Source organism: Gambusia affinis, linkage group LG02 (assembly GCF_019740435.1).
Source record: "Gambusia affinis linkage group LG02, SWU_Gaff_1.0, whole genome shotgun sequence".
Taxonomy (NCBI): domain Eukaryota; kingdom Metazoa; phylum Chordata; class Actinopteri; order Cyprinodontiformes; family Poeciliidae; genus Gambusia; species Gambusia affinis.
Genome location: NC_057869.1, coordinates 15,208,025 through 15,234,129, shown reverse-complemented (window position 1 = coordinate 15,234,129; position 26,105 = coordinate 15,208,025). Strand labels below are relative to the sequence as shown.

General features: G+C 38.7%; 2 protein-coding genes across 4 annotated transcripts; one reads left to right on the top strand and one right to left on the bottom strand.

Moving 5' to 3' along the window:
• Window positions 1–323: 323 nt before the first annotated feature.
• LOC122843549 (testis-expressed protein 9-like) lies at window positions 324–4,274 on the bottom strand. 3 transcript variants are annotated; one of them, XM_044138369.1, is made up of 8 exons: window positions 4,191–4,274; window positions 3,150–3,201; window positions 2,952–3,054; window positions 2,710–2,801; window positions 2,226–2,399; window positions 2,017–2,094; window positions 495–629; window positions 324–415 (listed from the first exon to the last, which is right to left on the bottom strand). In XM_044138369.1, exons 2-8 carry the CDS (start codon window positions 3,168–3,170, stop codon window positions 341–343), a joined length of 678 nt encoding a protein of 225 aa, XP_043994304.1. In that variant the 5' UTR covers window positions 3,171–3,201; window positions 4,191–4,274; the 3' UTR covers window positions 324–340. The 3 variants fall into 3 exon arrangements, with proteins under 3 accessions (XP_043994304.1, XP_043994313.1, XP_043994322.1); XM_044138378.1 differs by having other exon boundaries at window positions 3,150–3,195; XM_044138387.1 differs by lacking the exon at window positions 4,191–4,274 and adding an exon at window positions 3,294–3,311.
• A 1,344-nt stretch (window positions 4,275–5,618) lies between these two features.
• LOC122843542 (DNA-binding protein RFX7-like) lies at window positions 5,619–25,801 on the top strand. The gene is made up of 9 exons (XM_044138357.1): window positions 5,619–6,159; window positions 11,113–11,146; window positions 13,296–13,384; window positions 14,109–14,231; window positions 16,082–16,198; window positions 17,746–17,830; window positions 17,924–18,143; window positions 18,782–19,062; window positions 19,633–25,801. The coding sequence occupies exons 1-9, from the start codon at window positions 5,963–5,965 to the stop codon at window positions 22,606–22,608; spliced, it is 4,122 nt and encodes a 1,373-aa protein (XP_043994292.1). The 5' UTR covers window positions 5,619–5,962; the 3' UTR covers window positions 22,609–25,801.
• The last annotated feature ends 304 nt before the right edge of the window (window positions 25,802–26,105 follow it).

Genomic DNA, 26,105 nt, shown 5'->3' with positions numbered 1-26,105 from the left:
GGCAACAGACACTAAAATATACATTTTTAGTTTGGAGGAGACATAAAGAGAAAAAAGTTGAACTGCCAGCTTTTCTCTATTTTCTGTTATGTTTCAGTTATGTGTTTTATTAATAAAAAAAAAACATTTTTATTGATATGCTTTTATGTATTAGCCTATGCTTTAACAATATATTTTTCAAAATATGTTTCAAAAACCCTTCTGAGTGAATAAGTGAACAAAATATTAATCAATGCAATTTCAAACTGGGGTTGTTTAACACAGGATTAGGTTTACAGTGTAGCCCCATAACATGAAGAAATGACTTTATAAGAAGTAAGAAGGACAGTGAGGATCATGTTTATTGTGTTTCCAGCATGGTCTTGATGAACTCCTCCTCCGTGAAGGACAGCAGCTTTGCTGCCTCAAGGTGCATCTGCACACAAAAAGTTGTGTAATGTTTTTAAATTTGAAATAAACCACACTGATTACGACAGTAACATAAAAATACTTACTATCCGTCTTTTCAGAATGTCGATCAGCTTGGTTTGCTTCTTGAAACCCAAAATAAGGTCATATTTTTGCTTCTTAAGGTTTTGGTTCTCAGCCAGTAGATTTTCTATATTTAGATTTTCTTCACTGCTCAGAATCTAGATTAACACAAGAAATCAAAATGATTAAATTAAATTCAGTTGAGTTCGGTTTATTTGCATTGATCTAAGTCACAATAAATGTGGTCTGGTGGCTTTTCAAAACAAAAAAAACATTGCATATACAGAAATATAGAGGTGAATTCAATCACTCCCCCCTGATCGCTAGTTTCTAGCCATCATAGGTGAAGCTGTTCTGCTGGCTCTTGATCAGTCCTCTTTAAATCCTAAGATAAAGACTTCAGATTTGTATTTAAACATCACTCAGATGGGTTCAGAGTCACCTGCTGACATTGTAACGTAGAGCTGTGTATCATCTGCATAGTTACTGCAGTTGATTATTACTTGTTATAATCGGAGCTAGTGTAACAACTGTCCACATTTCTCAATTGGATTCAGTTCAGGTGAGGAAGTTTTTCATCTGGCGAGCATGTAGTGGAGCTTTGTGTCTTTTTGAAAGACTCAGACTGTACCTCTGCTTGAATAAAGGCTTGTCTAATAACTGTCAGTATGTTTGGGAGTTGATTTTGAGCCCAAAAGGTTCAACCAGCTCATACCAGAACCCCCATCTCCTCCTTGCAGGTGCCTGACTCAAAGTGGAGCTCTTTGCCCGTTACTGATCCACCCATAGATCCATCCATCATCTCGTCCACCAGAGTCACTCTCATGTCATCAATAAAACCTTAGAGAAATCTGTCTACAGATATTTCTTGCCCCAATCTAGACGCGTCAGCTCATGCGTCCTGTTCAATACGGGTCAGGTTTCTTTTTTCTCAACACGTTTCTGTTGATTATTTGCAGCAAAATGTTTGATGGATCTCTGATCATACCCCAATATCTCAGCAATTTTAAGAGTGCTGCATCCATCTAATAGATTTTTGGTAATTGTTGACTTTTCAGAGTGAGCGAAATCTTTTTTGGCCTATTTTGCCTAAAGAAAAGAACCTGTCTAATAATTCTGGGCACCTTGGTACTAGGTGTTGACCTCCTGAAACTTCCCTCATTACACAGATACTCATCACCTGCTAAGCTTAAATAGTCTGAACAGATTGCACTTTTTTCAGCTTGTCGTTAAAATACGACTAAAAATTAGGATCTGGTTAAAATACTCACTTGCCTAATAATTGTGCACACAGTGTAGAATTATTATTGATAAACTGAACTCCTCATTTGGATAAACAATCTTCACTAGAGTCTGGAAACCTTCACTCTACTTTTGAAATACTCTCTTTGATGTATTTTAGTTCCCTGTTGACAACAAATCAACTTTCTAAAGCAATTTTATTTATTTCTACTAATTCCAAGTTTATTTTTTTCCTATATTTAGAATAAATATATCTTTAGTCTCTTATATTTAATATAAAGTATTGAAATAAGTTCAACAGACCTTCTTCTTCTTCACCAGATTGGCTGCAGTCAGTTGGCAGTTCATCTTCTCCACTTCCTCATCATAACCTTTAACCAGCTTAGAGAAACAATGAAGGTTGCTGTTATTTATTACGGTAAACAGGGAACCATTCAACATTATGGTCAGAATTTAAACATGAAACTTAAAAGATGTTTCAAGCTCATGCTTCAGTTGCCACTGACACGAACCTTGCTTAAGTCATACACTTGCAGACGGAGATCATGACATTTGTGGGCAAGATCTTTAATCGAAGCTTTCTGCTCCTCAATTTGTATTTTCTGGACATAAATGGTCTTCTGCAGTTTGGCTCGATCGTCGGCCATCCTCTTATTTGTTGCAAAAAGCTTATCAAATTCATCATTCTGAAAGAGGAGAATTTACAAGTGTAAAGTTAGGCCAAAACCATTCAGACTCCAAGAAGATTTAGATTTAAAATTTTAGAAAAATCGGTGTATTTACATTTTTACATTTATTATCTTGATCTGTAGATACATTTAACATTAAAATGCTGTTGCAATAACAGGCTAAGAGACCATTGTAGGTATATTTGGGAAATTATAGGGCTTTTAAAATGAAGAATGAAAACATGCTGATAGTTCTAATAAAGTAAAGTTTCACAAAAGCAAAATAAGTTTGAACTACATGGGAGTTTGTTTAGATTTATATCTCTACCTGATTATGATATTCAGTGGAAAGCAGATCAAGTTCTTCTTGCACAATGTGTAGCTTGGTTCTTAAAACCCGGGTGTCATGGTCAGAAAGAGCTGTAAAGTAAAACAGAATGAGTAAAATCTGCCAATATAGTTACTAAACTTTCAATAAATCACAACCATTAAGTATATTATGTATTTCAAAACATACTGTTTTATATATGTATATATAAAACAGTATGATATATAAAACAGCTGAATTACCTGCAGTCTTTTTCGGAACGTTATTATTGATTTTCTCCTCGTTTTCATCTTGGTCAGAATCCACGTATTTTGCTGTTACGAACACCCTTCTATTGGCCAAATTCTAAGGATTACAAAATTAAATCAAGTTTCTAGCCTCCACAAAAGGCATCTCCAGAATACTCACAATTTTATCCAGGAAAATATCTGGACTGATACCTTCTTTCCAGGATCTTGCATGGTTCTTGCTTTGGACTTTGAAATCCTGCAGCTAAGAAGTTGGACACAAACACATTTGTCTTTGAATGAACAGTGAAGATGTGTATCTGTCTACATGGACGGCCTTTTCTGATGGTTCTTAACTGGAAACTGTTTATCTTCCATATTCAAGAGCAGCATGTTGGATAAAGGCTTTGACTGAACTTCACTCTCCTCCATCTAAAACCCACAAGAATCTGTTTGACCTTTGAAAGAAATCCTGATTGATTTCATATTTTTCTCCATCTACAGGCTAACTTAGGTTTATAAGTCTCAATAAATTTGCCACATGAGTAAAAGCAGATATATTCATAACCATAATTCACATTCTTGTTTTAATAGTTCTACTGTTTTGGCTTCCAGCACAACACTCAACAGCCTGACTGACACCGCAGAAAGCAAAGCACATTATTTATGGATACAGTTCACAATTCATAGTAAGTACTGGCAGGAAAAAATTTATTATTAATTTGTAAGTTAATCAGTCTTTTGATTTATTTCCAGTTTGAAGTGCAGCTTTAAAAACAAGTGCTAATTTAATTTAAATTGTTGGTATATTTAATTTTGTAAGACGGGATACAGTCAACACAGTCAGAAAACTGACAGGTACAAAACTGACATTTCAGGCTCTCTCTGGCCAGTACTGATTATTATCACCCCTTTAGCCAGGGGTGAGTTGAAAGTTTTAATGCCTTTAGTGAATGTATTTCTTCACCAATCGGAGTCTGTCAAAAATAAATTTGGCTAATTCTGATCTCAAGCTGATCGATTATCCACATTTTATTAGAACTGCAGTTATCGACGCCAATTAAAAATCAGAAACTAACAAAAACGTCTCTCCTGACAAGTACTATTAAGAACAGAGCAGTAAAACTCGGCATGGTAGTGGGTTTAAATCACAACGATTGACTCGGTCCACTTTGAAATACTATTTATAAAACTTTTCTTCAAGCTAAAATATGTTTCTCCCGGTATTAACATAACAATCTAAGCATCACATACCCGCTAAACGACGGCGTTAATGTTTTAATTACAACTTCTAACCCTGCTGTTTAACACCTCCAAAGACGCAGTTCTGGTTGCCTAGCAACGACTCCAAAAGTACGGAAGCTTCTGAAGGGCATTTGGCAATATGAATCAAGACAAACAGACAGACATGTTTGTTTGGGTGAATGTTTATTGTACTTTGATAAAATAAAATAAAACTGCGGAAATTATTGCGTTATTGAGGTCATATTGAGTTAATCTTGAAGCAGGTGTTTCTATCCGTCATTAAAGTAATTTGAAGTTTAAAGGTACAGTACTTCATAAAATCTTGAGAATAATATATCTGAGTTATTGAAAATCTACATCATCACCTAAAATGATTTTTCCCCCCAATTAAGATAAAGTAAATGTTAATGATAAAATTCCACCTTTTCCAAATGTTGTTTGACTAAATGTTGATATCGTGCCTTTGTTGTATTGATAATTTGAACAACTTATAATAGAAAAACGTCAAACTCTGATAAAAACACAATTCATCTAGTAGAATTAATTTAATTATACAGTTTTTAAAATTATTTACTACAACTGACACTGACTAAACATAGTACTTAAAACCTCCACCAGGGGGCATAGCACATGATTCAATAGAGAAGGTTTTGAAACCCCAAAATAAGAGACTTCTCAATGACACAGCTTTCATTAACTACAAGATTGTCAGTATTTTCTCACCTGACAAATATCTGTAGGAACAATAATGTATTTAGTGTCTTTGGTGTGTTCTAATATGCTACTAATGAGCAAAAATAGTCAAAGTAATATATTTAACAATGTAAACATTTTATCATCACTCCAACCATTATTATGTGTAAGTTAAGGCATACTAATGTGTTTTTGTGTAAGGTAATTCTCAAGTTTTTTTTTTTTAAACAAGCCTTATGAAAAACACATATTTTTTAACACATGTTCAGATGTATTTTCATTTGGTATCATGTTTTTGTGTTTGTAAGTTTTTCTGCAGGACTGATAAGTGAAGAGAACCCAAATAGGGACATTAAATCATACTGCGAATCAGTGGAAATTGAGGTTGTTTCTTGAAGGAAAGTCTCGTTTCTTAGAGAAATATTTTAACCACCTCAAACAAAATCTGTGAACATGAATAACTTAAATGTTTTTAATGAGTAATAATAAGGATTATGTATTTAGATTTTATTTATTTTTAGCTATTGTGGTACATTTTGTTCCGATCATAAACTGTCCATAAAAGCAGTCAAAGCCATAAAATTGGGTGATTTGGACTTCTTGTATGAGCGAACAGAATCAATAGCATAATAAATGTGCACGAACATTTCTATAATTTCAATTTAATGTCAGAGGAATAAGTAATCGTTCAGATGCACTTCGGCTGACAGTTCAGCTTGTTTTTGTGCTGGCTTCACCAACGCGCATGCGCGTCCCCAGCCGCTACTACTCTCCATGCACATGCGGACAAATCCCACAACGTGCGGGGCAGAGCAGGGCTCACCGGAGGGAGTGATTAGTTTGTTTTCCAGCTGTCTGCTCTGCTGTTTGCGCTCCTCTTTTATTTATATCCACGCATCACCCAGGCTCCGGGCAGCGGCGCCTATTTCGGCTGCGCAGCCTCCAGACTGACCGACCGGCCGGCCGGCGGTTTGTCCGGAGTCTGAAGCGAGCGATGTCGAAGGAGGAGCCCTGGGTGGCCACCACCACCACAACAACAACAACAACAACAGGGCGCGCTGCTGTCCCGCCGCAACGTGTCCCGGTCCATGTCCGCTAACTCGACTCCGCCTGTCTTCGTCCAGTCCCGTCCATTCCAGGCCAGTCCCGCTCAGAGGCGCACCCCGATGGCCGATGAGGATCCCCAGCAGCCGGACACCGGAGCGGGGAGTCTACCCGGCCTTCTTCCCGGGCTGCAGGGTGCTGAGACCAGCGCTCTGCAGCTCAGGATCAAGAACTCCATCTGGTGAGGTTTTACACCTAACTGTTTGGGCATGCACCATGCTGGATAAGTCATCTCACCACTACGCGCAGTTTTTGTTTCAGAGCAACACACGAGATAAAATCAGTATAATATGTAGTAATTCTAAGTATAATTTGTAGTAGTATTTTTGGCAAGTCTCTGTGAAAATGGAAATGCAGAACCGTTCTCAAGTATGAGCACTTCTGGTGCTCAAGTGAAGGTAAAACGTGACCATAAAATAGAGAAATAAATAAATACTCAAGTAAGAGGAGGTTATAAAAATGTTTGGTAAAACTTGATTACGTCTACAAGTAGTGATTATTTTAATAATCGACCATTCTATCGATTAATTGAAAAAATATGTGCACATTCTAGAGACTATTTACATTTTGTTAAAAAAGTTACTCAAGTAAAAGTAACTGAGTAAAAATACCTAGTTACAACTCACCTCTGGTTGTACTTTAGTACAGGTGGAGTGTCATAAAAGTTCCTTCACTGGCAAAAGGAAGTTATTTCCCTCACATGAGTTTGTGTTTGTCAATGTAGTTTATCACTGTTGATATTATAGATAACACTTTTGGCATCAACTTTGTAACCCAGGCAGTAATTTGAAGCTCATTTGAGCTTTTTATTAACATAACCTAGTCAAATCTGCAAACATCACTAAATCCACTAATCAGCATCTACTATTATTTTTACAAATTTTATCTTTTTTATTTTAAAAGAATATGGGAATAAGTTAGAAAAAAAAAGTGTTTTTGATTTAATTTGTTGTTGTGAATCAAGCAGAAACTGAAAGAGATCATCACCATTTATTCATCAAAGCATGCGTTTTTAACTTGTATTTTATTTCCATTGAACATGACATGCTGTTGATTCTTGTGCTTTAAAAGAACACAAATGGTGGGAGTTCTTAGTTTTGAATTATTTATTGAATAGGAGGGACATTTCTGTTTTCTTAGCATTTAAAAATGCTAACGTCAGTCAGAGCTGATAAAAATGTCTTTGATCTGATCTCTGGTTAACAAAAGCATCTCTACAGTCCTGATTTATTTGTTCTTCCATTAAGATTTTCAAGCAGCATTAATGAAATTATTATTCTGTTTTTATTGTTAACGTTCCTCCACTGCCCTCGTTAGCCTCCAAATGTTTAATTATGTGCCGTTTCAAATGCGAGAGTCCTTATATCAGCATTTTGTCTGGCTCTGCTAACATTAGTGTTTTTAAATCTACACTTCAAGAGTTTTAGTTTTGATTTTCAAGAAATCAAACTATCATTGAACTAATCATAGTTTGGCCTTTTGATACAGTAAACATTGATCCATATGGTATTAAATTCACTCCATTATTATTATTACTTATCACATTACTTATCATTTGTGTGTATGCTGCCAATCAATTTCTTCCAGAGTGTGGAATACATTTCATCCACAATCCTCTCTACGCTTTAGTTATCCTGCTTGGTTTCAACCAAACGTTTTTCCTTCCACTCAACTTTCCATGTTTACAGCCAGCTTCTTTAACAATGACTTGCCCTGTGAATGACTGTCACCTGGAAATCTGGCAACTCAGTAGTTTTCTTCACGACTGAGTAGGCCATAACATAGCATAGCATCTATTTTCAAAAACCGTTTTTATTCGTCTTAATATTAACTTTTTCTGAAAAGCTGTTAGTCATAATTGTCAAAAGTAACAGAAAAATGCTTGAAACAAAAATAGATGTGATTAATGAATCTGTAAATGAGCATCATTGTTTCGAACTCATACTTAATATCCTAATTTACTGAGATGCTCCTGAATATGGCTTTTAATGAAGGTTTATAGTTAGAAAACTGCAGAGTTTCAGAAAAAGAAGACATTTTCAACAAGACAGAGGCCCAATGTCAAGGTGTTAAATTACAAAGTCAGAATTTGTAATTAAAATATTTGATAATACAGCTCTGGAAAAAATTAAGAGACCACTTAACATGATCAGTTTCTCTGATTTTAGTCTTTATATGTAAATGAACATTATTCTTTTATTCTATGAACTACTGACAAATTACAAGCAAGAATTTAGTATTTATTTGCAGAAAATGAGAAATGGTCAAAATAACAAAAGATGCAGTGTTTTCAGACCTCAATTAATACAAAGAAAACAAGTTCATGTTCATTTAGAAACAGTATTAATCTTTTAACTCAGGAAGAGTTCAGAATTAATATTTGGTGGAAAAACCAGGTTTTCAAAGGGGTTGGCAGCAGTGGACTCTTCATTTTTTCCAGATCTGCATATTACTGATGTTTCTATAACAAATGAAGGTAAAATAATTGATTGTACTATAAAATAGCACTATGTGCCTAGAACATACATAATACTGCCCCTTTAAGATACACAGGTGTTGAATTCAGCTAATTTAAAAACATTAAATATATTCCAATAAAGCCAGTTAAGCTTGACTCAACCGCCTGTTTTCTGGTTGTGTTAAATTACGGAGCTGCGTTAAACCCTAAAACAGAGAAATGTAGGCGTTTTGCATCATGTAAACAGTGATGGCGTACAGTGTTAGGTTTTACTCAAGCCTGTTCTCTGACCTTTTATTTCTGAATGAAACCAAGGAGCCATAAAACGCCAAAAGGCTGAGTGACCAGAAACGGCTCATAGTTCAACCGTCTGCAGAAACGTCACTTATCTGGTGTCGATGTCGTTTTCTGCTCCAAACAGGCTGAAACTCACAGAGGTCAGAGTTCATCTTCTGTTGTAGCTGCATGGCTGCTGTTTTTCTCATCCGTTCCTCACAGAATGAACTGCAGCTGTTGCATCAGTTCTTTACTTCTGCAGCTGAACCCTTGCTAAACATTGCATCAGGTGTCATTCAGCCTACCTGCCAGCTCTACCTCACAAAGAGCTTAATGACGGGCTTTCAGCAGCAGGAAATCCGCGCCCCCCCTGGTAACAGCGAATTAAAGACAGCCGCTCATGTCACGGCTCAGAACATCTCCTGATTCTGACCCGCCCAGTAAGAGACTTTACCCATCGCCCGCTTCTGTCTCAGAGTCAACGACTGTCTGACTCACCTAAACATGAGAGCTGCAGCTCATTTAAATACATTAAAGTGAATAAAGAATTTAAAAATACTTTTCTGTTAGTTTTATGACTCTGTTTTTTGACTTAACCTGTTGTATTTATTATTACATATTCCATGAAGGTATAATGAAGTCTATTGATTCAGTAGAGAGCTTTCTCATTACAAAGACATGATAACAAATAATGATGAAGAAAATGTTATATATATATATAAGATTTTTTTTTCTCTTTATCATTATTAACAAAGAAAATAATTGATAATTCTAAATTCTAGATATAATTTTTTATATGTATTTAAAAAAACATTTTCTTATTTTTATATACACATATTAGATTTTTTTGTTTAAAGATGTATTTATATGTGTGGTTTGTTTATGCTTAGTTGCTTATATTATTGCAAATTAATTTAAGAGATTGACAGACAAGATTTTTTTTTTTCCTCAAATTTTTGTTCATGTTCATTTTAAACTGTAAATTCAATACGTAAATAAATGAATGAATAAAATATTTGTGGAGTGTACTGTAGGCTTACTGTCAAAAGCAAACAAGAGGTAAACATTTATCTCTGCTAATTAGTTTTTTAAAAGTTAAATGTAAAATATTGCACAAATAGTGCTGTTAAGAAGCATTTTCTCCACTGCAGATTTCTTTTGTTTTTGCTTTTTTTATTATATCAGGAAAAAGTATTTTCATATTTGTCAAAGCTGACTTGAGTAAATACAAAATGCAGTTTTCAATTAATGATTATTTTAATCATTTTCCAACCATATGTGATAAATATAATTCCAAACTAAACATAACCACTTTGTGACAGTTGGTGTTTTCTAGTTCACTGTGGAGGATTCTGGTCCTAAATTGTTTAATTTTGCCTCTCTAGAGGTTTTCAGAGCATGATCAGCCCGCTTAAAGCCACAATATTTAACTTTTACAGCAAAAATGTTTTTCCATATTTGTTAAAACTCATATTTTAACATAATATGAGGCTGATAATCTGAAAAATATCAAGTTTCTCCACTTCCTCCCAGTGATAACATTGCGGCCTACAGAAATGCTCCACTCCCAGTCAAAAGCAACCAATCAGAGCCAGGAGGAGGGTCTTAGCGCTGACAATCATCCTCAGATAGACGCTGCTTAATGTGGTAATGGTGGAAAACAGTTTGTCCGCCATTATCAGTGGCTGTGCTAACTAGACTTAGCCTTCCTGTAGCGTAGCAGAGAGAAAACCCTCTTCCTGGCTCTGATTGGTTGTCTCTGGTATTTCTGCAGATTGTACTGGGAGCACTGGGAAAAGGCAGAGGAGATCCAGTTTTTCGCAGTTTATTTCTCTTACATTATACTGTCACAATAAAATGATAATTTTAACGAGCATGTGATGAACATGTTTTTGGTATAAAAGCTGCTCTATGGGTTTTTTATGGGTGGTTTGAAGCATCGTCCGTTCAGCTTGAGGTCACAACCTGACCGACATTCTCCTTCTGGGTTTTTGGTAGAGAGCAGAATGATTTTATTTTTATCAATTATGACAATTAGTTCAGGTCTGGACCTACAAAACAGCCTCAGACCATCACACATTTTTATTCTGAAAATGCTGTGATAAGGTAAGGAAATAAAATACTAAAAGTTTAAGTTTTGCCTGAAGCTACGTTTAATTAATGTGGCTTTCTCAGCGACGGCGACTGAATTTCCTGATTGATGGAGCGTCTTCCGTCTTAGAAAACGTGTTTTCTGTTCGTTTCGACGTGTCGCTCCTGTAGTAGAGGACCTGAGAGATGCTGCAGGGAGGGTCGTCACATACCAAACAGTCCTCTGCTTTATAAATAAATACTGTTTAGGAACAAGCGTTCATGTTACACAAGCTTCATGCTAATTTATATGTTGCGTCTGTTTTACAGCAAATCTGTCCAGTCAAAAGTGGAAAACATCCTGGTGAGTACAACTAAAACCTTTTGGTTAATCTGATGTTTGTGGAAATAAAGATAATCATGATGTTCAACTTTTTTTTTTTTTTACTTTTCCAATAATGAGACGATCGTTTTCATTTGTTGGGAGTTTGCTGTTCGATCCTCAGCTGTCCCTGTTGGTCTCTCAGAAAGACTTATGTCCTCACACAGGTTTCACCTAATTGATTAAATATTATTTCAGTCATTTATATTTCAGATTCACATGGCAGCTTCTTACAGGTTGTTTTATTATGAAAATCCAGGACAGTACTTCCTGCTGGAAAAGAATTAAAATGTAAAAATGATTGAATGATTTGACCGACAACTCCAGGAAACTGAATTTATAAAACATGAGTTACTACATCCAACCAATCATTCATCCATCCATTCATCTAACCAACCAACCATCCAACCATTAGTTAATTTATCCATCATACTGAATTCATTCTGTTTTATTTTGTCTAAATTATAATAACTTTTTCTCTTTTTGACTTTTTGAAAATGTGACATTAACTAAAAACCTAGAAAACGTGGACTTTATAAAACAAAAATAAAAAGTAACTCATTTGATAAATGTCTGTTCTGATAAACCAATAAGAAAACGATCAGCATTAATATTCATTAGAACTGAGACGTCACTCTAATTAACAGGTCACATTACGTCACTTTAGCTACACACGTACAAACTCTCAGCTAGGACTGATGACCGCTAAATTCACACTTGATGTGCAACCTTAATTATTTTAGTTTCATTGTGTGAAAGCTGCAGACAACCTTTGACCTTAAGCCAGGGGGGTGAACTCAGAGGATCAGTGGAGCTGTGCTGGGAGACGTGTTAACAGCAGAAGACTTTGGTTCAGTCTGCAGACCGTCCTGCCCCACAGGAGCCGGCCTGTCTGTCCGTCCGTCTGTCCACAGCGTCTCACTAAACTGAGCGTGTGCACGGTGTTGTGTAGCACACACAGCAGATACATGAATCCCTCAGAGCTCACTCAGCTGCTGTCACCACTGTCTGCCAACCCTAAGACTCTGAAACATTTAACCTCTTATGAAGATGTAGGCACAATATAACCACATGACAATACAGCAAGACTGTAGAAACTGCACCAGATAAACCTCAGACAGATGACCCTCCATCACAGGTCAACACACCCTGATACACACGTCTGAAACCTTTAGAGTAATCTTTAGCTTAGCTAATGTTTTAATATGAGTGTCAATTATTAATAATAATAATAATAATGCTGAGTCACTTCATAATACACGTGTCAGAAACTAACACAGCATGTCAAGCTGAACATCAGCGTAGTGAAAAATGGTGGTGGTTGTATCATGCTGTGGCGGCCATGTTTTATCCCCATTTTAGCAAAGATCGTTAGAGTTGATGGGGAAAAAACCTGTTAGAGGCTCTAAAAGAGGAGGATCACTTTATTAGTGCAACAAATATTAAACCAGTGGTACTAGAGAATTGTTTTTGTGTTAGGAAGACCTAGTCAAAGTCTGTAACCAGAGGGTTTCAAAGTACCATTATACTGTACTTTGTGTCGGTCTGTAATATAAAATACCAGTGAAGTACACTCAAGTTTTTGGTCACAAAATGCCACAGTTACTGATTAACTCCAGGTGAAATGATGAATTTATGTGTTGTTGCTTGAACAGGGGTGTACAAACTTTTTGTCACATGGGCCAAATCGTTGAGTCTAAAGTATTCACTGGCCAAGACAAAAACTAAAATAAAATGAAGCAAATAAAGTCCTCCAATTGATTTTTTGTTTGTTTGTTTTGTTTCGTTATTCATCACAGATACAAAACATAAACAGGATTTTGAACATTTGCATTTAATTTTCAAATTCTTTTGGGCTCAGTTGAACAAATTTATTCTCAGATATAAAAACAGGATTTGGGTCATTTTCCTTTAAAATGTTTACAGTTGTTGAGCTGAGTTCAATAAATAAAAAATAAAAAAAGCTGATTTAGATGCAACATAGTTTTCTTTTCAGTAAAAATCCATGGATGAAAATGTTTCTACTTATTATACAAGCTTAGTTGTAAAAAATAATACTTTGTGTTGTACTTAAGATTCACCCTGATTAAAAATATAAACTTTTATCCTCTTTTCTTTTTTACGTCTGCAGCAAGATTTGGAGAAGTTCTCAGACATTGAAAAACTCTACCTCTACCTCAAGTTGCCTACTGGTCCCAGCAGCAGCAGCGCAGAGAAAAGGTAAAACCTCACAGGGCAATAAATCGACTTTTTTAATTTATCACATTTTTGGTTTTTTAAGATACAATTTTTGGAAAATATGGATTTTTTCCCCCACCGTTCAGTGACGTCAGGGTGCGTAGATGACAGCTTCTATTTACTTGAACTTTAAATTCAGAACATTAGAGCCAGGAGTAAAGTCATAATATTACAAGAAAAATATATGACAATAGGGTCAAAATAACACAAGAATACAGTCACAATATTAGGAGAGTAAAGTCGGAATTTTATATTTTAAAATAAAAAATTAAAATGAGAAATTTTAAGACTCTTGTGAATTCATATTTTGGTATAAGTTTGACAGATAAAATTTAATCTTTTAGCACATTCAGATTGTTAGCAGTAGCAGGATTTTTAAACGATTGCTCAAAAAATTATATCTATTTCGAAGAAAGAACCACTTGGACTGAGCTAACCTTTCTCTCTCCTCAAAACAACTGGTTTTCTCATAATTTTGAGACATTTTTCCGATAAAAATGAGTCGTTTTTCTTTTTAAGAAAATCAGATTTGACCTTAATCCGTGTCGCCCAGCACTGACTTGACCTGCATGATAACAACAATGAGCAATAACAACGATCCACGGTAGAGCCACAGAATATGTTTGCGATAAACTCTTCGTATTGACGGCTTTGAGGAGGTTTTTGTGTTGCTGAATCAGTTTCTGTGACTCGGCTCTTTTCTCAGTGACCAGAGCGCCCTGTCGTCCAGCCGCACTCAGCAGATGCACGCGTTCGGCTGGATCCGCGACCATCTGGAGGAATACCCGGAGACCTCGCTTCCCAAGCAGGAGGTCTACGATGAGTACAAGTACGGACAGACGGAGCAAAACCTGGCTGCAGAAGTCCGCTTACTTTAGCCACAACTTCAGAGTTTTGCTTTTAGCATACAGCCACTGAGTCAGACATTTTTCAGAAGTTGCTGTTGTTTTTAATTTTTCTTTGTGCGAACACCTTTCAGTGTTTGTGCCGCGTCCTGCCCTACATTACTGCAGGCTAAAGTGTCGGTATAAATAGATGCAGCAGGCATGAGAATCATAGAGCAGCATGTGTTGGTAATATTAGAATGGAAAATCTGAGACAGCCATTGAAAAGCTCTGACACTCTTATATAACTTTTTTTTTTTTTTTTTTATCTATTTAACTCCACCAGAACAAAAATACAGCAGCCTCCAGAAACATTGGCGCCTTCGGGACCGGCTGCTACAAAAAGACCAAAAACACTCAGCAGGCTTAGTGTTTGTTTGATACATACAAGGTTTATCTAAGTGAATGGGAACTACAGCTGATAACCAATCAATAATCAACCAGGGCAGAGGTTTTGGTGAACTTTACATGTATATTTTGGGACCCGTATTGATTGATACAACCTGATAGATCAGTAGTGTCAACAGGTGAAGGTTGTTTCTGCACAATCTGGAAAAGTCAGGGATTTGATTCAGCGTTTTTTTTTGGGCCAGTTTGGAAAACAAAAAATGAGTTTCTAAAAATGATTTGCAATTCCAGACTTTAATTCCTGTCCCATCTCTCCAAAAACCCCAAATCTAGCCAAGAATGTCTGGTCTGGTTTTTAGTGCAAATGTCTTAGGAAGATAAAACTAACTTATTTGTAACTTTTCGGTATCGGAGCTTGTCTAATGTCAACAATTTCTTAAAAAATACTAGTTCTACTGGCAGATTATTTCACCTATAAAACAAAATGTCTTAACCCCAGTGGAACTAAAACCTTTTTAAAAAATCAATATTAAGGAATTATTGACTTAAAACAAGCTCCTGTATTTTGCTGAAAAGTTACTCGTAGGTTATTTTTTGTCTTACTTAAAGTGTATTAAGGTATTTTCCCAAGAAACTAGAATAAAAATTCTTGGAAAGATTTGATGGTGATCTTCTAAATGTGTCCTTTCTTCCATGTGATCTTCTTTCCTTCCTTTCATTCTTGTATCATCATAAAATGCTCAAATTCAGCTCGTTGCAAAAATATTCACACCCTTTTTATACAAATGTCTCCACATTTTATCACATTACAACAATAAACGTAACTGTACTTTGTATTTTTTGTGATACACCAAAATAAATAAATGTAGTCTTTTTCTAATATGAGGAAAATGAATAACTTTCATTTTTATTCAAATAGATTTTTGAAAATTGACTCCAGTTTCAGGATGCCTCTCAATCAGCTGTGTGAAGTTTAGAGGCTGTGCGTTTTGTTTTTGTTTTCAAAATAACGTCAGTGAAATTTTATGAAGGACAACAATTTTGGGTTTTTTTTGGATGTTAATTTTTTTTAGGACATAACATAAAAAAACAGCGTTTTAAACTTAAGACAGAGAAAGTTATGTAAGAAGCATGTATTTTTGTGGAAATTCAATGCAAAATCCATTTTAAAAAGAGTAAAAACTACAAAAAAAACCTGCATTTGTTATTAGAGCTACACTTAAAAACATCAGCTGTTTCCATATTGTCTATTTAAGCAAAGATATTAAGTTCAAGAGCCACTTGTGGCTCCGGAGCCTAAAATTATACAGAGTTTTACGGTTTCAATGTGACAAACAGCAGAAGTTTGTGAGATAAAAATGCTTCTGAAAGGCCTTTCACATGTGACCGCTCCCGCACTCTTTGCTGTTATTATTCACTAATTCATTTTCTCTCTTGTATGATTCAGGAGCTTCTGTGACAATCTCAACTATCATCCACTGAGCGCCGCGGACTTTGGAAAGATGATGAAAAACGTCTTCCCGAACATGAAGGCGCGTCGGCTCGGCATGAGAGGGAAATCTAAATATCCTTTACTGGAATGGACCGTACTGTACCAGTCTGGCCCATGTCTGTCTGCGTGTGTGTGTGTGTGTGTCTGGTCTCAGACCATCTGCTGCAGCAGTTCATAAGCTCTCTAAATATAGATGTGAAATGAAATGAAGCCCCCTTCTACCTCAAAGGCAGCAGCAGAATACAGAGACCCTCGGGGGCGTCTGTGTGATCTTGACCTTCATGTTTAGCCGTGCCTGTTGAGCTTGTGACGTCAAGCTGCTGTTTGTTTTGTGTCCATGACCTTCACTGAGGTTAATGTCATTATCTCAGAGGAAGGTGGGGTCAGATATCTTGGTTAGCTGAAGGGAGACTGGTTTTTAGATTAAAGCTTCAGAAAAACTGTTTTTATTGACATTAAGTTGAATTAAAAAGCTAAAACATAAACTTCAGTTTTACTGTGTAGGTTGTCAAGATTTTTGTTTACTGCATGTTTCTGTGAAAATGCAGCTTAAAGTGTATTTATTTAAAGTTTATCTATAAGTGTAACAATAAATAAAAAAAGAAACATTACACGTCAGTGGTAAAGTAAAGCGAAGTAATAAAACTAGATGTTCAGTCAGTGTGCCAGTAATTAATGGCAGTTATAAACAAACTGGTTTCTATCTTAAACGATCTCAATGTTTCAGCATTTTTGCCGTTTTCTAGAAGATTGTTCCTTGATTCTGGTTCTGAGGATCTCCAGCATGTTTGGTCAGCTAGTTTTACTGCTGTACAATGGCTACTGGCTAAGACAAGCGTTTTGTTGTTGACTTATCATCCAGAAACCACTTCCTGCATTCTTGTTGGTTGTGCAGGAGACTCTACTTCTGCTTTTCAAAGATGTAGGGTTGTATAATTGCGCATCTGTTCGCAGCCATTTTCACATAAAAGTTGAGTTGGAAGGTGTGGCCTTATTTGGAGCTTATTTGGATTTAAAGAGACCCTACGCTGCAAAAATACAAAATCTTACCAAGTAATTTTGGTCTAGTTTCCAGCACAAATATCTTAGCAAACTTGAAATAAGACAAAACTAACTTACAAGTAACTTTTAGCAAGATACAGAGGCTTGTTTTAAGTAAAAAATTCCTTAATATTGATGGAAAAAGTACCAGTTCCATTGGCAGATAAATTAACTTATAACAAGACATTTTCCCCATGTTATAAGTTAATTTATCTGCCAATAATAGAGCAAGTTTTTTTTCATCAGTATTAAGGAGTTATTTACTTAAAACAATCCTCTATATGATGCTGAAAAGTTACTTTTAAGTTAGTTTTGTCTTATTTCAAGTGTAATAATTTATTTGCACTGGAAACTAGACCAAAATTACTTGGTAAGATTTTGTGTTTTTGCAGTGTAAGCAGCTTGTTATGAAAGAAGCTCATAATATAATAAAATCTCATTATTTAAGAATGCTTTTGTGTGAGGAAAAAATTTAATAAACATCTCCTGTTTAGTCTATAGACCGTTCCTAACCTGTTTAAATACTTCCTAAAATGTTCTAGTACAAATTCACTGTTTTGACCTTAACTCGGATTTACATATTGCTACAGTGGACTAAGAAAGAGACCCTTCGTCCACATGCCGTCTTTACCCACTTTGGACCTCCATAAATCAGCAGATGGAGTAAGCAAACCGGACTTTTCAAAAACATTTTTAGTACTGGAGAACCTTTTATTGATCTGTTCTTGCCTGTGTAACTCCATCCGCATCGAGCAGCTTCAGTGTGACGCCCTGGAGTCGCCATGCCATGTGAGCGGCATCAAGGAGGAGGTGCGATTTGCAGCCTGTGATCTTGTGTGTGAGTGGGCCCAGAAGGTTCTGAAGCGCCAGTTTGATGCCGTGGAAGACCTGGCCCGCTTTCTGATCGACAGCCATTACATCAGCAACAAGTCTCTGGCAGCTCTCACGCTCATGACTGGCGCAGCAACAGCACCAGGTGAGCAAGCTAACGCTGCCGAAAGGTGGGGGAGACATCTAGTGGCAGCTACGTGTTACTGCACTCAGTATGGAGGACCAAAAGTGATATAATTAAAACTAAAAGCAGAAATGTGTATTTTTTGTTTTGTCTTTTCCTTATACAAGTGTTTGTTCTTTTGTCATTGCCTTGTCTCCTTTTTAGTGTGCGTTGCTTTAAATTGGATTAATTTTCTCAAATCAGTTTTTCACTTGAAATATTTGTACTAAAATGATCTAATGTTTTTTAGAGTGCACATATTTTTTATATGATGAAAACTTTGATTCTAAAATACATTTGGTTAGTAACTAGCTACATTTATTTGGGTGACTTTTTGGGAAAAGCATTGCTTTTAGGAGTACTTTTACTACATTGTACTTTTTACTCTTGCTGTGAAGTATCGGAAGTATCTTTTTTACTCTTGAGTAATTTCTTACTTTTTTACTTTATCCTGAGTAAAAATAAGTTGAAGCAGTGCTATACTCTCATTTGTGTACAGTTTTTGGGTACTCTACCCACCACAAAGCGATGCAAAATATTTTTTCATTGTGAACAACAGTAAACCATATAAATAACATTGTTGTTGCAGTGTGTCTTTACGTCCCTCTGTTTGTCTCCAGAGGTCAAACCTCAGCAGAGCGTCTCAGCCTTTGTACCCGCAGCCGAGACTCAGCCTTTCCAGCCTCAAGGCAAAATGTTTTCGTCGCCGTCCGTAGACGCAAAGCAGCAGCTGCAGAGGAAGATCCAGAGGAAGCAGCAGGAGCAGAAGATGCTTTCTCCTGTTCTGGGGGAGGAGCAGGCGAAGCGGATGCTGGACAGCGTGACTGGTGGCAGCCCCGGCCCTCCCTCACCGCAGCCGACCATCGGCATCGTGGTGGCAGCTGTGCCGAGTCCCATCACAGTAAGAAATGAGGATTATGTCTTTTCATTTCAGACAGGTGGGATGAAATTACTGTAATAACCCCAGATTGGTTGGAAAGCACAACGTCTCCCCTTTCAGAAACCATTTGAATTTTTCATATAGCTCAAATTTGGCTGGATCCACGCCGATCCGTTCAGTCTGGAAGAGTTCATCTTAGGGCTGAAACGATTCCTTCAATGATTCGAGTACCTTGATTATTAAAATTCAGAGAGGAAAATGTGTCTGCCTCGTTATTAGTGGTGGGCATCGCTCTCACTTCCGCCTAGGAGTTGTTGCTAAGCGCTAGCAGCATGATGTTGAATTGTCCGGTGTTTTAGCAGGTTTTGGGGACAAATAAGTATTGTTACATTGCGTGGTGCGATTATCAGAGTATGATAGGTTTTCTGCTGTCGGAACCGCATCGTCACCGTGTGAGCAAGAGAGAGAGGAACAATCGTAAAAATATTCTATAGAGTACTCGATTACTAAACTATTCTTTTACAACAGCCCTAGTTCATCGAACTAATCGCTTCAGCCCTAACTGAGTTTATAATCGTTTTTTGTGTTTAGGTGCAGAAGAGCGGGCGTCTGATGTCACTGAGTCCTGTGGCAGCAGTGGAGAGCAAAGTTCTGCCGATCAACTTCCAGATGGTTTCCCAGCCGGTTCAGGTAGTGAAGCAGAGCCCCAAACCTGCCCAGAATAACGTGACCAGTCCAGCGGGGGAGCGCCCAGTTCGCCAGCGCTACGCTCAAATCCTGCCCAAGCCCTCTGCCACCTCCGGCATCGCCATGCGCTCGCCCTCCACCATGATCATCGCCAACAGCCCCATTAAGACGGTGATGACCACATGTCAGGTCAGCCCTGTCAGCCTGGTCAAGATGACCGCCATTTCTCTGGCGCCTACCAGCGGGGAGACGACGTCCCTCACAAACACCATGCTGCGGCCGGCGTCTGCAGGCGTCGCTTCTGCAGCTGCAGCAGACGCCGGCTCCATCCAGAACGCACGGAGCTCTTCCGCCGTGGCCCTCCTGGCCCCGATACCCGGGGCAGACACTCAGAGCATGGATGTGGAAATGGAAGTGGAAGCAATACATATGAACAGCCAACTGCAAAATCCCAGCAGTCAGGCTTTGACCCAGGAGGGAGCAGCCAACAGAGTTGGAGGTCCAGTTCAGAGAGCGGCTAGTGTGCCCATTCCTCACTCCAAAGGCTTCCTGGGGCTGGAAGAAACATCGGCCAACACAAGCAGTGGAAACTCCTCGTCTGCGGTCAAAAGTAGCAGTAATACTGCCAATAAAGCCGGCTCTTTACTCTTCACCTCTTCTAGTCTGAACACCAGCAGGTTTCTTTCTTTAGCAAACACCAGCAGATTATCGTCCTGCAGAGAATCCGCCCAAGCAGAAGACGGGTTCTTATCAACAAAGAGCTTCAGGAAACGCTCGGGCCTCACTTCAGACCTCTCCCCAGTTAAACGGGTTTTCATGCCCCAGCAGCCAGCAGAGGGTGCTGGTTATGTCCAAGGCCACAGTAGCTCAGGTAGACCAGAGAGTGCACCAGCTTCCAGGGAGCTAGAGATGAAAATGAGCAGCGTCTTCTCCTCTCAGGTCCATGTACAAAGTTCTTCCTCTTTCTTCAACTCTGTTGTCAAACCACAAAGCTCAATGCAGAGGAAAACCACTCCCAGTGTAATGGAAACTGGTGACACCTTGATGCAGGAGCACCGGAGCCACGCAGTGGGTAACATGCACAGCATACCAGCTAACCCCGGCTACCAGAATCATGCATGCTTGACTTCAAACTCAGCTTATCAGTGCAGTTCTGCTGCAAACTCCCTTCAATTTGTGGATCAAGCAGCTCCTAATCAGCTCCCAATGCAGGAGCACATGGATTACTTCTCCTTCGATGATGATGTGACACAAGACAGCATCGTGGAGGAACTGGTCCAGATGGAGGAGCAGATGAAACTGAAACGGCTGCAGGAGCTGGGAAGCTGTGGCCCGCTGCAGGGCCAAACCGTCCTGACGCCAAACAGCGTCACATCCACCAACCAGAGCATGAGTGGCTTCTATCAGGCCCCCAACAGCCTCATCCACACACCCACTCCCACCTCAGAGGTGATGGGTGGAGCCCAGGCCCTGACCGGAGACAGCCCCTGCTCTCGGATCGCCTCCACCACCCCGGTGGACAGCGCCCTGGGCAGCAGCCGCCACACCCCCATCGGGACGCCTCACTCCAACTGCAGCAGCACCGTCCCTCCCAGTCCGGTGGAGTGCAGGAACCCGTTCGCGTTCACGCCCATCAACTCCAGCATGACATGTTTCCACGACAGCAACCCCGTCTCCAGCAGCCCCGTGAAGCCCATGCAGCGGCCCACAGCGACCCACCCAGACAAGGCCAGGCTGGATTGGATGAACAGCAGCTACAGCAGCGGCGGCGGCTCAAACAAATCAAACAGCGGGATGGGAATCCTCACCGGCTACAGAGGCCTGACAGATGAGCCATTTCAGAAACCTCACGCCTTCGCCGTTCCCCATGCGCGCCACCACGACAGCCACTGTGGGCGCCTGACCCCCATCTCCCCGGTGCAGCAGCAGGTCGCCAGCATGAGCAGGCAGGAGGGCTTCGCCGTGCCGGCGCCTCTGGATAACAAAAGTACCTGTACGACGTTTCGCTGTCGCAGTGTTAGCCCAGCCGTGCATCAGAGGAACCTCGGCACTCTTCCCAACATCCCGCGCTCTGTGGTGTCCCCCTTCAACTCTCCCGTAACGCCCGAGATGCTGAACATCTTCGCCAACAGCGAGGCCAACCTCATGGTCAGCAGCTTGGCTCAGAGGAGCCGCTCCGTGCCGCTGAACATCATGATGCAAACCGAAGTGCAGCAGTGCAACAGCATCAGCAATATCCTTCTGAGCAAGCTGGAAGGGGACCACGATGACGCGCTGCGCGGTTTAGGCGTGCACAGCGTTCCCTCCACCTACACTGCTCGGATGAACCTGACCCAGATGCTGGAGTCCAACTCCTGCCCCCCCGGTGGCGATGACAGCCTGAGCCTGATGGCGTCTGAGTCCAGCAGCAGCTCACAGCAGGCAGGCTACCTCATAGAAAACACTGTTGGCGAACAAATGAGTCTCTCAGCGGGCAACAACCAAACTCAGCCAGTCTCTGCAGAGCAGCAGCAGGCTCAGTCTGCAATGCTAGCTTTGAGCTCGCAGCAGCAGCAGCATTTGGACTTCAGGAACACGCAGCAGCAGCACCACCTCCTGACGGGGCCGCTCATGGAGCAGGTGTCGGAGCTCGCCGCGGGCGGGCCAGACTTCCCCTGTGAGATCAGGATGACATCAGAGCTCTCTGGCAGCATCAACGACCTGAACTCGCTGGACACAAACCTGCTGTTTGACCCCAGCCAGCAGCAGAGCCGGTTCCACAGCGCCGCAGCCGAGGAGCTGAACGACCAGCTGTTCCAGCAAATCAGCGACACGCCTCACTCAGGCGGACTGGACTGGCTGGAGAGCAAAGATCACCCAACTGTTGGGCTGATGGGCTGAAAAGCTTGACTTTTTCCATATAAAACTGATGTAGCTGTGTGTTTTTTAATGTATTTATCAGGTATTTACACCGTAACTCCAATGTACTAACAAAACTGAGGACACGCTGGAGGATTGTCCAGTTCAAGTGCCAGGCTGAACTGATATAATGCTGCAACACCAAAACGTCCCTTTAACTATACAATAAAAAATAAAAAGACATCCTGTGTGATCAAAAGCAACTCCAGCAAGCAGATACAGCAAAAAGATAAACATCAGCCGAAACTCACTGTTATGTATTTCTCTAAATATACAGTTACATCATGGCATTTAACATTTAAAAACTACATCAATGTTTAAAAAAACATCAATTAAACTATAATCTATTCTTAACTATTAATATATCTTACCACAGATCTGTGTGTCATAGACTTTAATGTAGGAATAACACTCAGCAGTTTACTTAGATACTAATAAAAACTAACCTGTGTGACAGTGCTCACCTGTGAGGCCACAGCATCTAATCTTCAAAAGTCTCAAGACACAAACACACAAAAATAAATTTCTTGTGACTTATTTTCTCATTATCTGCTTGATAAAAAACTAAACTTACTAAAGGTAACAAAGTATTCAGATTGTAAACGTCCAGGAACACAGTTTACATTTGTTGGATTACATTTTTGTGTTAGCTAAAGTATAAAGTGTATAAAGGTGTTTGTGGTTCTATTTACTACAAAGTTGAGATGAATACAAAATCCTGGTTAAGAATGCAAAGTAACCGACATTTATTTTATTTTTAGATGATGTTTAGAGTAAAAGATAAAAATGATCCATCTAAACCAGCTGTCTGTGCTTCCAGGTACACACTTGTTGTCATGACATTTTGATCCAAACTCACCCATGTAACTCTAATCTTATATACAAATATATTTATGATAATGTTTTAGCTATCTAATCATATACAAATATAACCAGCCACATTTATTTTCAACCCCGGTAAAGAAAAATAGGAATCACACAGAAATATTTTTGAAAGTCCAGCACTTACTTTGAGTAGAAATTAAAAAATCCAGTGTTTAGAAATAATTATTTCTACAAAATCACCACTGGTGCAAATGTTGAAATGAATGTAGATGAAGCCTTTTTTATTTATTCTTTATTTATGTCTACTATTAATTTATTTATACCTTACACAGAGGTTTGTTTGCTTTAGCCACTGGTGCATATTTATTATCTTTATATCCTTCTTTTAAAAAAGGGATTCAAACAGGAAGGGAGACCAATAACTGCCACTGTTGATCCAGTTAAATGCAGTTATTCCCTAACTTTGATTATTTACGTTATTTTCCTGTAAGAGACAATGCTACTGCAATAAATGAACAAATTAATGAGATTTTCTTTACAAAGTGTGTGTAAAAGTTATCTTTACAGGACCTTAAAAGGAAGGGGAAAGTATCCCTAAAGATTTTCAAGCTTTAAAAACATTTTTGATGTTATGCTTTTATGTAATAGAAACATCGTCAATCTTGGCAGATTTAGTGCTAATTCCCTTAAAACTACATAATTTATGCAATTTCTATCAAAAAGATGTTATATGATGTGTAATTTTCTCAAAAATAGCTTTAAATAAAATATGTCGCACCAGCAGGGTCCTTTTCAAACACTAAATAAAAGACAATGTTTATAATAAAACCACTTTACTAACAAAACCCATTGAATGGGTGGTTCTTGCACTGTTTTTATTAACAATGAACATGAAAAGCAATTGTAATCTTTTTTTTGTTTTTTGCAAGTTTCCCACTTCTCCCTTGTGGCTTTATGAATACTTATTTTAAACCACTGCGTGCTAGAAACGAATTGCCAGGATTTTATTTCGTAAATCGAGCCAGGTGCCGTAAAATCTCTGCTGTGTTTAAACTGGCAGGACAATTAAACGGAGGGTCAGACTTCACCTGAGACGTGGTGAAGAAAACTTCACCTTTACGTCAACAGAAACTCAGAGAGGAATAAAAACACAATACGGTTTACTCCTCATTAATACGTAGCGTCAGACTCAATGCTTGTCGTAACGAAAGCGGTGCTTTTTGTTTTATTGGCTGGGCTGTGTAATAAACCTGTGGCTACAGCGCTGACAATCTGTTGTGCTTTACATAAAAACAAGAATAATCACTGTGCTCCGGCTGCCATGTGAAGCTTCTCTTCCTACCCAGCGGAGCTTCACGCTAAACAAAAGATGCACCTGAGGATCTCTGGTTCCTGAGCCTTATGTCCATGCCAAAGATGTCTCCTCCAGAAACCTGCACTGTGCAATGAGTGTAATGTTAAATAGTGCTGAGTGTTAGCAGCCAAAAGCCATGTGACTGCACTTTGAAGGTACGACGAGAAGTAGAAACCTTGTGACGTTTACAGCACTGCAAAGATGTTTGTCTCTAAAATTTAGTAATCTCTCCGTTTACTATCTTTGATGCTTTTGTTTAAGCAGCAGGAACATGTTTTATATAGGAAAACTGATCCTAGAGGTGACGTATTGATCTACTGTTTGTAATTTTTATTGGTGATTTTCTGATCCGACTCTGTACTGCTGTGTTTTTTATAGACGGGAAGTGTGATCAGTTCTAGTCGCTTTACTACTTTTTATTTACGCCGGGTTATTTGTACAGAAGAACTAAGACATGTAATGTGGCATAATCACAATAACTCAACTAGTGTTTTATATTATCGACATATACTACCACAATAAGGTACTTCTCTTCTTGTTTTATTGAATTCCCTTATAGATGCATCCTGGCTCCTTAGATTCAGGATGGAGCTCCAAAAACGTTTGCACTTGTTTCTGTGGAAGTGGCACGGTGTGTAATGGTTATCTGCTCAAAGAATAATGTCTGGATACATTAAGAATGCAGTCATTTGAACCTTGCTGATTATATTTGACTGCTAAAAAGCAGACTTTATATTTGTTGTGTGCATTTTTCTGCCCCAGGTTTCCATTGTTTTACTGTGTGTTCATTAGCACTAATGTTTCACTAAGACTTTACCCTTCCTCTTGTAAGTGGTGCCGAGATGTAGAGCTTCTCTCCACTGTAATCATTTTGCTGTGACGTTTTTTTGTTTTTTTCTGTATTTTAGACATTGCTTTTATGAGAGGAAGTGCTTGTTGATGCATTTTTTTAAAAATACTTTTTTAAATTAATAAACATTTTTAAGTACAAGAGACCGTCGGGTTTTTATATCCGTGTGAAGGAAGCTGAAGCAGGCGGTTTACCTCAGCAAGATCCCGTGTGACAAATTACATTAGACTTGAATGTTTTTGGCACGTGAGAATAGTACGAAACAAGATTAGGGCCACTGGAAAGAAAGAAGAATTGGGACGTTTTGGGTTTTTTTTTAGAATTCTGAGAAAAAAGTCAGAATTCTGAGATTAAATTCAGAATTCCTTTCCAGTGGCCCTAATCCTTTTCCGTGATGCATGTCTCGATAAGAAATATTGCAAGTTGTCTGAGTTTCCATAGCAACAAATG

Excerpts from the sequence above, each read along its gene's own strand:
- LOC122843549 (XM_044138369.1), bottom strand. The coding sequence starts at position 3,170 with ATGCAAGATCCTGGAAAGAAG. Across the intron at positions 3,055-3,149 it reads TGCAAGATCCTGGAAAGAAG|AATTTGGCCAATAGAAGGGT; the intron begins GTATCAGTCCAG and ends TGTAATCCTTAG. Across the intron at positions 630-2,016 it reads ATCTGGTGAAGAAGAAGAAG|ATTCTGAGCAGTGAAGAAAA; the intron begins GTCTGTTGAACT and ends GTGTTAATCTAG.
- LOC122843542 (XM_044138357.1), top strand. The coding sequence starts at position 5,963 with ATGTCCGCTAACTCGACTCCGCCTGTCTTCGTCCAGTCCCGTCCATTC. Across the intron at positions 6,160-11,112 it reads AGGATCAAGAACTCCATCTG|CAAATCTGTCCAGTCAAAAG; the intron begins GTGAGGTTTTAC and ends TCTGTTTTACAG. Across the intron at positions 13,385-14,108 it reads AGCAGCAGCGCAGAGAAAAG|TGACCAGAGCGCCCTGTCGT; the intron begins GTAAAACCTCAC and ends CTCTTTTCTCAG.